We start from the raw sequence: 13,615 nt of genomic DNA on the forward strand, positions 1-13,615 counted from the left end.
TGCTCCTGAAGTTGCTCTAACTTCTTTAGTATTAAACTAGGGAGTGGGGGAAAGTTTGCGCAGCGTACACAGCGCGGGAAACAAACGTCAACTGATTCACCAATCACGCGATCGACACGTGACTCTCCCGCCGCCGCACACCAGTGATACCTAAAAATCGCTTCTGCGCAGGCAATGACATTTGTTCAAGATGTTTGCCGATATCTATAATTGAGATTGAATAACAGAAATGTTGCAACGCGATATTTCATAATAACTTTATTAAAGGTTGTCTACCAGGATAGACTACATATTTAAATGTATTCTATATTTTGAATAAAATAACAGCTCAGATAAATATATCTTTATTTAGAGAGGCCAATTAAATCTATTGCAATAAGATTACAAATGCTTTGACAGTATAGATAAAGATACAAGCAGGGTAGGGAATAACTTAGCTATAAAATATAAAAAATACAGTTGAAAATATGGATAAAATCAGACCATCAATAAAATGAAGAAATGCAAATGTTCAATCTTTGAAGTAATAAATCGAGTACATAAAAAACTAATTTGTGTTATTTACATAGGAGTTCTATGCCTGAATGTTAGTTTAATCTGAAAGCACCTTCCTGGATGCCTAAATTTAATAATTTTAATACTTAATTATTTAAATCTATATAGTTCACTAATAATTAGTAATATTTCCATCTTCTAAGATCGTTGTTAGATTTCACCCAAAATCTTCTGAAAAATTAAAATTTTCCATCATAAGTCGGTCGTCATTTTTATCATCGTTAGAATAAAATTGGGATTTAAAACCTTCTTCGGTTTTAAAGTTGATTACAAAATGGGCCGAGAGCAGCAAATCAGTATTTCCGATTCGACTTAGGGTCCTTCAAGAAAAGATCGTACCAATTCTTGAAAGGCCGGCAAGCCTCCTGCTACATTAAAAAAGTTTTAGCGCAAGCTAAGACTCGTATGCCATAGTCCTAGTCGACTCCTGGCCTTGATTTACACCATTGAAAATGTAAGGAATCAATAGAATTTTATTGAAGTGAAACTTCTTAATCGGCGTTGGGATAAAAAAAAGGTCACATTTTTCGCATACGCGTCACATTTTCCGTTACGCGCCATATTTTTCTTGTCCCTACTACGGTTGATTCGACGAGAATGTAAGCGAATAATAACGATAGCAATTATAGTTATAATTATATTACAATCAATGAAATTTTATAATAATCTTAGTAGTAATAAGGTAAAAGAAAACATTGTATTATTTGTATGCATGTCTATGATAATAAAAGCCTTTTGTTAAACTTTATCTAATTTATTTAACCAATTTCTGTAATGTTGCATATAGTAGATCATTTTTCGAAAAATAAGGTCATAATGAAGTTTCACTTCTTACATAGCACACGCACACATTTTGTTATTTTAATAATGCAGATCCATTCCAGTCAAAAATAAAAAAAATGGATGCTAGGATAACTCACTTTCAACTTCGTCTCAGTCAGCACGTGTCAATTGACGTCGTTGAAGTAGAGCTTCAGCAAGATCGTGTTGCAGGGCGGCTTTCTGCCGAGCCACATTAGCTGGTACAGTTGAACGCAAACCGTTTACTATATCTTTCGTTTTACCTGAAAATCAAATTAAATGTATATACTATTAACAGGATTTAATGAAACTAAATTTATTGCAAGGTACACAAAATTATTCACTGATATTCACAATCTTCAAAATACAAGTGGGGCTATAATCTCTAGGTTGTGGCTTCAGATTTCTAGGCAAGTAGCCGATCAGCCTTTTGTGTATATATGTAGCCGATTAGCTCCTAAGGCATGCTGCTTTTGCCGCAGTGTTTTCTTTCATGGTACAAGCGGTTTTTAATTACCCAAAGACGGACGACCTCTGATAGGCACACGCTCAAGCCTCTAGGCCAACAATAGTCTTGTCACAATAACCTCAAAAAATAGAAAAGTGATCCAACAATAGGCAGGACTCTAGTTCGACCTTTTAAAAAATCTTTAAAAAAACCTTGCACGAAGTTTTCCGATATATATCGATAATCTGTTCATTCTTACTAGGTAAGTAGGTGATCAGGCACACACACTATTGAGTTTTGGATAAAAGGCATGCCTTTTCCTCACAATATTTTTCTTCTCTGTGTGAGAGACAAAATAACTAAAAGAATGACCAGAGTTGCGGGTTGCAAATTTAGCGGCTAGGTTAACACTGAGACCAAAACAAACAAATATAGAAGATATTTATTTGTTGGTAACATAAGAATATGGAAAGGTAGGCACAATAAGACCATGCAGAAATAAGAAGATAAAATAATTTCTTGTATACCTTGGCTTTAAAGTCTCATCTAACATGTATTAATATATTTTTTTCAAAACAATAATGTAGGATGCAATGTAGTCAGTTAAAAAAAAATTAATTTAATAAAATTACAATTTAAAAACAAATTAAAATGCAAAACAGAGAAATATAGCATGGTGCCAAAGAGAGGCAATGAAAGTAGCCCCCCATCTACTGAAGACAATATTAAAATAACAGCAGGACAAATTATCTTAGTTTGGTGAAACAATAACTAGCATAGGGGTCATTACAACAAGCACCTAGCGAATTTAATTCATATTTCCGAGGCATAATTTCACTTATTCTCATAAACAATATATGTGAAAGTGTTGTCAACAAAAAAGGTAATTTAGCATTGAGGCAATCACGAATTCCATGACAGTTATTATTTTGGCATTTTACTTGTTTGTTTCATTGTTTACCCATAGACTTTATTATAGAAAATCTATATGAAAGTTATTCTACATCTACATCAGCAAAGGAGCCAGGCCAGGTGTTAAGGTATACTCACCAAAATAAATATCATTCAGTGTGTTGCGTATTTTGTTCTCCATGTCTTCTACCATTCTACCAATGTTGGCAATATGTGGTGTCACGTCACTAACGGCAGTATCTTGCTCAGCCTACAAATATTTAATAAAATTAAAACACTAAATAATATGTTATAATATGATATTTAAAAACAATCTCAGATTTGCTAATAAAGTTTGTTTTAAATGTAGTGTTTTTGTCTTACTAACAAATTTGAAATACATTAGATTTTATGAAAAGGGACAATCTAAAAATTGAGACAAGTAAAATTATGCTATTAAATTAGATAGCGGCTATTGATTCATCTTCAAAAAAAAATATTAAGAGTAAAGTGTATATATAAATTATAGAATTACCAAACTAAAACTAAAATAAAAACCAATCTAACCATGAATGATTTACAGGAATAAAAAAATATATGAATTACAAAAGCCCCTGGCTCCATTGTTACGAAGTCACAATTGAGCCTGACAAGATAGGATATGGTTAAGAAGTGTTTATGTAGAAGACTAAAAGAGGTTAGGGAGGTAGCCAATTGTATGGAGTTGAGGTGAGTGTTCCACAACTTAATGGTGAAGATCCTAAATGAATTGCCCTAAATGATGGGCTTCGAAAAAGCATCTATAAGAGGAGAGTAACATATAGTTATAAGAACCTGAGAATATTAATTTTTTTAATGTGCATGTCAGAATAGATAGAGAATTTATACCTGTCTAGTTAGACTTCCCCCAAGATTCATAGTCCCACTGCCTTCTTTATTGGTTTGCAGCCATAGCATGGCAGTTGATGTCAATTTATAATGAGCATTACGTCCTGAACTTTTCTCTAACACCTCCACAACATGGATTGAGTCCCAGCAACCCTTGATCTTTTGAGAGCCATCACCGGCCTTCTTTATTAATATCACACCTGTAAATAAATATGATGTAATTTGTAGTATATTATTATTGTTGACAAGAATTATAACATATATTTTTTTTTAACTTTAATTTGTTTACAAACAAAAATATGCTATAATACTTCCAATTTCTTTCTACTGTACCATTTGAAAAAAACAAGCTATTTGAATAATAATTTAATCTACACAAAAATACACACCAGCAAATCCATGATCCATGTCCCACAAATACACAGAACTTACACCACCCTCAAAATACATTTCTCTGTATTGGTCAAAAGCATGATTAGCTTCTATTTCTAACTTTCTTAATCTCTCAGAGGGCATTGACCCATCTTCAAGTGGTGGATCATATGTATTGGACCACGGTGATCTGTATGAATCCCCGTCTCGATTATAATCACAAAGTAAATAATCTTTTCCATTGCTACGGTCCTGTGCTATCTTTAAGGGTTGGTCCACGGATGATAACAAATCCTCACACAAGCTTGGAACTAGGTCGATCAAATCGGTCAAATTCTTTTCAATCTGTTGAGGCGGCAGTCTCCGCATCAAATCTAGAGCACAATCCATTTGCTGCTCCGTCTGAAAGGAAAAATATTCGACAATAACATAAAATAATCTCATATATAAGCATTAGTCACCACAACAACTTTGTACGGTCATAATTAGATAGCGAATAAAAATGACTAAATGTATACCTTACCATGTTTAAATATCTTTATATACAATAACTAATTATGACAAATAATATAAAATTTTAGAATTTGGTTTAAAGATAGCAATTTAGTAGTTTTGGGAGTGCACTGGGCGACCAACCAACCATTGATTACGGAACTGTCAAGTGTCAACTATCACTACACCATATTTTTACATTTGATAATTGAATATTTCTTCACTAATACTCGCTAATTACACAGATAATAAATTGAAAAAAACACGTACACAGAGTCAATGTTTGGTAATGAAAAAGAATTTAAATATTTAAAGAAGTAATGGTTGTCATTATTACGTGGGTTACTTTGTTAACAGCTGTTTCTTGATATTGATACTGTTTATTAGTTAAAATAGCTATTTAAGATAAAAAATGTTTTTACCGCCTTTTGCAAAAATCCAGAGTGAAGGTTAATTGTCAGTCATTTCAAATAAATGTTTGCAGAGAGCTGCCAAATCTCAAAAGTTAATTTATTGTTGTTGTGTCAAACTTTTATAATTTGTTGATACTTTTCGAAAAATAGGTACTGTATTAAAATTATAATTAGCATTAAATAAAAACTAGTCAAAGTAGCTGAAAAAGTTATTCCTGCTTCGTTTGTCCCGTATTAAAGGCACGTTAATGTTATCTTTGTTCACATAACTGTGATTCATGTTACGGGAATGTTATCCGCTATATTACACCTCAGTGGCTATAAAACTTGACCAAACGGGATGCAAATCATTTGACTTCACCGCCCAAAATGATATCAACAGTAAAGCATAATGATTAAATATTGTATGTCTATAATTGGCCAATCCTAGGTTATTCAATGAAACCTTAGGACTCGTCAGGGTTTTCTAATTAAAATACTTAGACATTCATACGGTTTACGTGATGTATAAAATATATTAGTTTTGTAGTATATTTTGCTAAGTAAAGTAAATTATCTTTTCATCACATTTAATCTAATATTGTGCTAAACATTGGAATGCATCTCTTTCCTGTGTGTCTTGTAAATATCTCTTATATGAAAAAGAATTTTCATTGTGTTATATAAAGTTAAATATGTGCTATACAGGAGAATATAATACTACAAAAGTTTCCTTACAATACTTATAAAAATCTGGGACATAGGAAAGAATATTGATTTTGAAGTGATACAGTGATAATCTCCAATCACAGTCAATGCTGTATTTATAGTCTTTTTTTAAATTTCAGAAATCTCCAAAGATGCCAACACAGTTGGTTGGGCAGGATAACCATGCCAACGATGTGCGGGTGAAGACAGTGTATAGTGGTGATGTAATGATCACATACATCAATCACAATATTACTCTCGAAGAGTTCACTCAAGAGATGATTGCCATCTGTCGTTTTACACCAGATCAGGTATGCCAACAAGTATAAATTGTACCATTTTTAACATACATATTGCCTAAATACAATTTTTAAACATTGTATACTATGCTTAAATAACTATATTTGGTGTATCTAGTTATATTTAAACAATAATTCAATACACAAATTTTATGCTTAAATTCCAGCTGCATATGGATATTTTAACAAGTTTAAGATGTTATTATGTATCATGTTCTATTTTCAGGTGTTTACAATGAAGTGGGTGGATGAAGAAGGTGATCCATGCACAATCTCAACACAGCTGGAGTTAGACGAGGCATTGCGTTTGTATGAGCTGAATCGGGATTCGGAGCTCACTGTTCATGGTAAGTCATAACTTAAGAAACTTATTCTAGGCATAACAGAATAAATTGTAATGTCCTGTAGCATGTATTACCATTATCTAGAAGTTCAGATTACAGATAATTAAACAAAAATGTGAAAACAAGCTTTTAGTTTGTAACAAAGACAATTATGTGATTTATACTAATTATGTGAGTTGTATGTATGTACAAGTAATGTGTTCTACTATTTGAGTTAATTACTTTAACTGCAATGACAACATTACTCTTAATTTTAAATTTTCTTACTGACTAAATTAAACATAAACTATTTGGAAGTTAAAAAATAAAATATGAATAGTCAAATATAAAAGTTATTTAAACAAAACAAGACAAAATTAACCACAAATACAAGGGTCTCTACTGGCTAATGGGACGAATTTCAAAACTATCCATTGACAATAAGTTGCTTTTATAAAAAAACATTCTAAAACCAATATGGACATATGGAATACAGCTAGGGAGGATCTGCTAGTGCCTCAAATATAATAATAATACAAAGAGCTCAAAATTACATACTCAAGCAAATATCAAACACCCCATGGTTCTCCAAAACAGAAGTCCATGAATTTCTTAATATGCCTATGGTAAAAGAGGAAATAATCACACATGGGTATAACTACAAACTAAGACTTCAAAAGCACCCCTGTCAGCTATCAGGATAGCTAACTATACCAGAAACTACTCGACGACAAAAAAAGTGGCGAGACATTTTTGACCAGGACAACCCAAAAGACGAGTTTAAATAAGAATAGGCAGGGTCTGCTAGGATTAGCGCCTGACACGTCAAGAAGCACTTAACGTATCTACTTATAGTCGCAAAGACTGATTGTATGATTAATAAAAAAAATATGAAGGTGCAAATGCGTTTGTTTTTGTATAATATTATGAATTAAGAACTATACTTGTATTAGAAAATGCTGTGTTGGTGAGGGCAACATCTTATTTATTTATATTTATTCATTTAGGAAACAAAACAAATACATCTCTAAAAGTATATAACAAAAAAAAATAACATAAAATTATCACATTGGATATATTCACAAAAAGTTTCACTGATAAAAAGTGACTTAGTAACTTATGTCACTATATGGAGTAAATAATTGTTTAATTTATTTAATATATTTTTTTAAAAATTACAAGGTACAAGTTGTACTATAGGTATGGCATGTAGTTCTTTTAAAGTATATATGAATATCTTATATAGTGAAAAGTATTTCTTTTATATAGTATAATTGATAATACCTTTACAAAACTAACTAAACTAAATTAAAATTTTGAGTCGCTTAGACTTAGTCTAGTAAAAAATAGGTTCAGTAAAGTCTTGGCAAAAACTTACTAATGTAAATTAGGGACAAAATTAGGCAGTGATTCATTTATACTATTCAAAATGAAATTATAACAACGATTTTGATAAAATACAGTCGAAATTGTGATTTTGATTTCATACTATGTATTAACATAAATGAATAATTTATTTGACTGCCAAAGTTTTCAGCACCAGTTGAGATGTCTGCCTTGAAATATTGGAATTAAGGAATAAATTCCCATAAATTACCACTTCTGACCGCACGAAAGTTTAAAGATTTATTTACTTAAGAACTGCAAAAATGATTTTATGATTCTTGTATATTCAGCCAAAGAGGAAAATTACGCTTCAGTATTCTTTGAGTAAGTAAAAGGCCGGCAACGCACTTCTGGCAATGTGAGTGTCCGGGCGGCGGTATCACTTTACATCAGGTGAGCCTCCTGCCCGTTTGCCTCCTATTACATAAAAAAATATCGAAAGGCATTTACTAATAGTTAAGTGTTAAACTCATTAAAGTATTTTTTATAACATTATTTTTATTTAGTTATTTACACTTCGTTGCAGTAATACAGAAATACAGTACAGATTAAATAATTTAATAAAGGAGCCCAACTGACGGCCTTACCGCATTGGAACGTTCTCTTTTAGGCAACCACTTTGAGAAAAAACCTTAATTAGATAAAGTGAGCGCAATAAGTGCAAAACATAAGACATAAAATTACTTAGACAAAACTAATCGAACAAAGCAAAGAAATTAAAACTTATAAACATTATTTAACTTTATAAATATTTTGTTGCAAAGATAGCATACCTTAACTATATTATTCCCAATACGAGATAACCATTCCCGTATTATCGGAAAATTTAACATGGAAACATCTATTTTCAGCTGTTTACCCATCCGAATGTAGATTTTCGCTATAAAATCCTTATCTACCCGCATTGCGAATCCGCTCGACCGCCATTTCCATATTGGGATTGGTATTCTAGCGACGAAGTTCCCGCTTTTTTTTTACCAATCATGCGTACATCAAGTCACGTCCGATGTAGATTCACTGCCTAATAACTTCGTTTTGACGCTGATTGTTTTACTCTTATCTGGTATGACGAAACTTGATTGCCTCCAGCTTTGTAAATACCTATTGTCTCTACATTTGCACTAAGCCATTTCCAACAGGATATTGCATACGGGTTCGATCGCGGCATATAGGTAGTACCGTCGGGATTCGACGTTGTAAAGTTGGCGCGTTCCAACCGAGAGTAAATAAAACGGGAGCGTACCAAACTTGTATGCAAACAGGGGCGGAGAAACTTGCTCTAATAATGTACAAACATTGCGGAACACTTTGGCGCCCGCTGTGGGCCGAGTTTGCTCGTGCGACGATTGCCGCTGTCGCTGCGTAATTAGGGATATTTTAATTAACTTTGTTCGCGTTATGAAAGCCGATTTGAAATCCTATTTGTGTTAATTGAATCCGTTGCTCGTGTGAGCCCTTGTTTGGTGTTCGTTAATACGCCCTGCTTGTTCGTTAATTGTTTTTCAGTCGCCGAATGGTGATGGCTTTCAAAGTATTTTATTGGAAGGATCAGAGATATAATTATTTTCGTTTTCATCACGTTTTGATGTGTTTATGGAGTGTGATTTACAATAATATAGAGTTGTAAATTGTATGCGGGACCGTAAAGAGATTTAATCAGGACGGAAACTACGAGAAGATGACGGCAACTTTGCTAATTAATGTATCTTGGTGTAATTTTGCTCTGCTTTTCAAGTGCCACATTACATTCAGCTGTATTCACTTGATATCTGACTTATGATTTCCTTTTTGAAATTAAATTTTATGACGGTAGTTCATCTAAAGTTTATACTAACTTCGGCGTTAGGTAGAAATAGTAAGATACCTGATATGCACTAAGCATAATAACATTTTTTCTTTTATTTTCATTGACAAGAGTTGTTGTCATTTAAATGTGTCTATCTATCTAATCTCTGATGTATTATATAAACACACGCGGGTTATAAAGATTTATTACTATGTAACGAGGCGGATGTGCAATAGCTTAGTTTTCCGAGAGTCATCGTCGCCTCACCACGGCACATCCTGTAAATAATGCGCAGTTAATGGATATATTATTTTAATTTATCGTCACTTAAATTGAACTATTTATTTTAAATTAAATCATTGATTATAGTCGGCTCCAAGGATCAGTGGAAAAGATCTAGATTTATTTACCGCCGATTATTTCCGCGTTATATGTTTCCGAACTTATAGGACTTAAGGCCATTAAAAAAATAGTTCTTAAAAGACCAACAACGTACTCGAGTCAGTGTGAGCCTCCATGGACGGAGCCTAATTAAATTGCATAATAGGTTTTATTGAGCTTTAAGCTGTGTATTTAATTAACATTATATAGTCTGTTTACAAACTTTTATATATTATTTTTGTTAGATTTTAATGCATGAGTGAACTAATTACTTCGAAAACCTTATTATACTAGAGTGCGTATTATATACCAGGCAAATGTGATTTTATTATTACATCTATAGTTAAAAAGTAGTGAAATGTAAATAGAAAACATATTTACTCCCAGAAAATTGAAGGACAGGACTTGAAGGTTCGTCGGGAACTCGTGCCATTCTGGGGATTTTCATGTTACCTAGTTAAGCTTTGTGTAGTTTGAGCGTGCACTAGGCGTTATTGCAATAGGTGAGCTAAAACAGTTATTTACTTGGCTCCAGCACCTTTAGCGTAAATTTGGGCGGCGTATTAAGAAGTAATATATCGTATAAAGAAATGATGAGTTACCAAATGTGTAACTCTGCGCCCATCGTGAACGTATTCGTATAGTTTACTCGATATAACTGTAATCGTTTGTGCTAGAGGATATAAGTAGTCTTCGAAAGTTCGTCTTCAATGTCTATAAATGAATATTATGTAGATTAGAAGAATGACTTTGGATGGATTAATAAAATAAATCAATGGCACTACAACCTTTTTAGGTCTTGGTCTCAGATTTCTATATCTGTTTCATGATTATTTGTTAAATTAATAGTCAAGTATCTGCCTTCCGTGCCTGACACACGCCTTCGACTTTTCGGGTCTAAGGCAAGCCGGTTTCCTCACGAAGTTTTCCTTCACCGTTCAAGCTAATGTTAAATGCGCATATAGAAAATATAGCCATTGGTGCACAGTCGGGGATCGAACCTACGACATCAGGGAAGAGAGACGCGCGATGAGGCCACGAGACCAACACTGCTCATAGATGGATTAATAATCCGTATAAAACATTTAAGAATTTAAAAAAAAATCGTAAAATTTATAACGATTATTATATTTGGAGTTTCTGAACATTGTGTCATTATAATAGCACTAGCTGTCCCCACGTACTTCGTTTCCCCTTAATATGATTTTTTACTTAGCTTACCTTTTTAATAGTGGAACATTTTTCTATGCAACCCCATACAGTCTGTTCGCTTTCCGGAATATAAATCGCGTATAAAGTGCTAAATAGCCCAGCCATCTTCAACTTTAGCGCTTAGCAGCATACATGCTATTCATTTTCATTTATATAGAAAAAAAATCACTTTATTTGACACAAAAACAATTGCATTTTGTACATACATACTAAAAGGTTGTAAACATACAATAGGCAACGAATAGTTGAGATACAATATTCATTTTGGTTAAACTTATACTTAATATACTTCTATGAGCACTTGGGTCACTAAACTAGGCCTAGCCTGTATCTGAAACGGTGTCATTAACAAATTGGTGAAGTTGTTTGTCAATAGATGTTTATTGTTTGTTAAACTATATGAGGGTAGAATCTTTATAAGTTGCAATTGGTTAGACCGTAGTTAACGTAAACTTTGACTAAGATTTTTAAGTCTTGTTGGTGAGAAACTTGAATACGAGATATAACGTCATGAAACGAATATTTAGTGAAAACAGTTCATGAAACTCTTCATCTTATAGTCGATAAAATACATAGCTTCAATCCGGTAAAAAAGTGTTTTCTTTAAATGTGTAAAAGCTATGTTAATAAAAGACAATAGTAATATTTAGTGTTAAGAATTTACTATTTAAATTAAATTTTGAACAATCTTAGCAACTGGATTAAGAAATTTTAAATCTTATTTAGATTACTAAGAACCAGTATCTATTTTCGAAATCATTTTATTACCAAATGTGCTTTTGAAATATTATAATTTTTTATTGTAGTTATGGTTCATTATTTCGGCTAGAATGGCTTACGTATAAGATATAGATATATACTGTGGCGGGTTTTTTAAAGAACTATTTAAAATAAACATTTCCATCATAATTACATATGTGTAACTCTAGCGGTTTTGGCAGTGCACGCCAGAATAGCCCTTAGATGGTAGATTTTCCTTCTTACTTGATATTTTGGACTATTCCCACAATATCTTTATAAATTATAGCCTATATGTTATTCTGATGTATAGGCTATATTATTGTAAAGTTTCATTAAAATTTCATTTGATAGTTTTTACGTGAGTAACAAACATCTTACTCATACTTACAAACATACGCGTTTTTAATAACAGTAGGATTTAATAGAGACGCATCTTTAACGATTGTAATCTTCCAACTAGAAAAATATTTTATATCTCAAAGTAAAGAGCTGTTTTAGTAACTAACTTTATTATGTACGATTCTATAGCCCTTTGTGAGACAGGAGTTATATTACGTTCCATGCGCCAAACTCAGTTACTGCCCTGGCTTTCAGAGGATTACGTTAGTTTAGGCGCCAGGACCTTTACTTCTGACATGTCTGGCATAGCAACGGCGTTTAGTGCTTTATTGTAGTAGATAATGACTATATAAATCTTAGAATAAGTATCGAAATACAGCAAAGGAAATGTCAGCATTAAAGTACATAGGTATCAAACTTTTAAAATTAGTAGTTTTCTATCTATATAATTTTTAATTACCTTAGGTTAAGCGTGTAAATAGCTTAAAAGTAAATAGTATATTTTTATTAATAAAATTCAATGAATATAATGGTTAACAAATATGGCATATGATCTAGCTGGATTCGAGTCCTAAAGATAATGCCTTGAAATGTAATTCAGGGTACTTCAAACATTATAATCTCTTCGGTGATTCAGAAACGAGATTTATCCCGAATATGATTCCTGTATGTGAAAATCCAGCGCCTAAGGACTGATCTGAGGGTCCCCTAACCCTATCAGTAAGCAACTCCTAAACGCAGTATTTTACGCATATAACGTATTAAAAGGGGCTTTTATTTATTAAAACTGTAAGAAGAGGCGTTACAATTTGTATATATCACACATACAAAGTAGCAACCAGAGCTGACTTAATGGTTAATATTTTAAATTTAAATCGCGTTAATATTTTAAATCGCGTTGATATTCAGTGTTACGAGGAAGCGGTTATTAATTGGCTCAATCAGGGCGTGTTACGTTGTCGTTTAGCGACGTTGCCTGACGCTGTATTAGAAATTTTAATATTTTTACTCGCTGACACAAATTGCTTTTTAGTTCATTAAGCTGAGAGCTTTATTACTATAGGTTAATACGGTTGTTTTAACAGCATCATAGTAATTCAAGGTCATACAGACTTTTAATATGGTTATCACAATACGTTCTTTTTGAGGGTGGTACAGTGGTAGTCTTAGCTCAAGCTGATCTAAACTATGACCTTGACAACGTAGATGTTTACTTAGTTGCAGTAGATAAACAAGCCGAACTGAATGATCTGGAGAGCAAATCAGCTGGAGTGGGACGCAAATAATTGTGCGGAAAACCAAGGAAATGCTGAACTGGTGTACTGAAGGGAGGCTATCAAACTAGTGCAGATCCCACCTCGGAATTGTCGTGTCAGAGTCCACTGGAACTGATGAGGATATTTCTATTTCCTCTCGGCTAGAGCCACCTTTGCACAATTGCGCCCCATATGGCAATCGAAAAAACATATACCAGGAGTGTAATTTAAATTTGTCGCTTCAAGGTGAAGAGTGTTTTACTAGAGCGACATGTGGAAAGCCAACGAAACCAGGTCTTTGTAAAACGGTGCCTGAGACAGATCCTGGGAATCTTCTGGGCCGAG

The 13,615-nt window shown here is 33.0% G+C and overlaps 2 protein-coding genes across 3 annotated transcripts in view; one reads left to right on the forward strand and one right to left on the reverse strand.

Annotated features, from left to right (window-relative positions):
- Positions 1 to 328: 328 nt before the first annotated feature.
- LOC123713702 (F-actin-capping protein subunit beta) lies at positions 329 to 4,613 on the reverse strand. Its single transcript, XM_045667521.1, has 6 exons — positions 4,479 to 4,613; positions 3,973 to 4,357; positions 3,584 to 3,783; positions 2,855 to 2,966; positions 1,476 to 1,619; positions 329 to 726 (listed from the first exon to the last, which is right to left on the reverse strand). The coding sequence occupies exons 1-5, from the start codon at positions 4,479 to 4,481 to the stop codon at positions 1,489 to 1,491; spliced, it is 831 nt and encodes a 276-aa protein (XP_045523477.1). The 5' UTR covers positions 4,482 to 4,613; the 3' UTR covers positions 329 to 726; positions 1,476 to 1,488.
- Positions 4,614 to 4,923: 310 nt separating this feature from the next.
- Positions 4,924 to 13,615, forward strand: part of LOC123712851 (atypical protein kinase C) — a 174,883-nt gene continuing 166,191 nt past the window's right edge. Inside the window, exons 1-3 of one of the 2 annotated variants that reach the window (XM_045666176.1) lie at positions 4,924 to 5,010; positions 5,688 to 5,858; positions 6,073 to 6,193. In XM_045666176.1, the coding sequence (XP_045522132.1) occupies positions 5,700 to 5,858; positions 6,073 to 6,193 (280 nt within the window). In that variant the 5' untranslated portion in view covers positions 4,924 to 5,010; positions 5,688 to 5,699. Of the gene's footprint in view, positions 5,011 to 5,207; positions 5,242 to 5,687; positions 5,859 to 6,072; positions 6,194 to 13,615 lie in introns of those variants that run through there. The other variant, XM_045666175.1, reaches the window with a different exon arrangement.

This window comes from Pieris brassicae, chromosome 8, assembly GCF_905147105.1.
Source record: "Pieris brassicae chromosome 8, ilPieBrab1.1, whole genome shotgun sequence".
NCBI lineage: Eukaryota > Metazoa > Arthropoda > Insecta > Lepidoptera > Pieridae > Pieris > Pieris brassicae.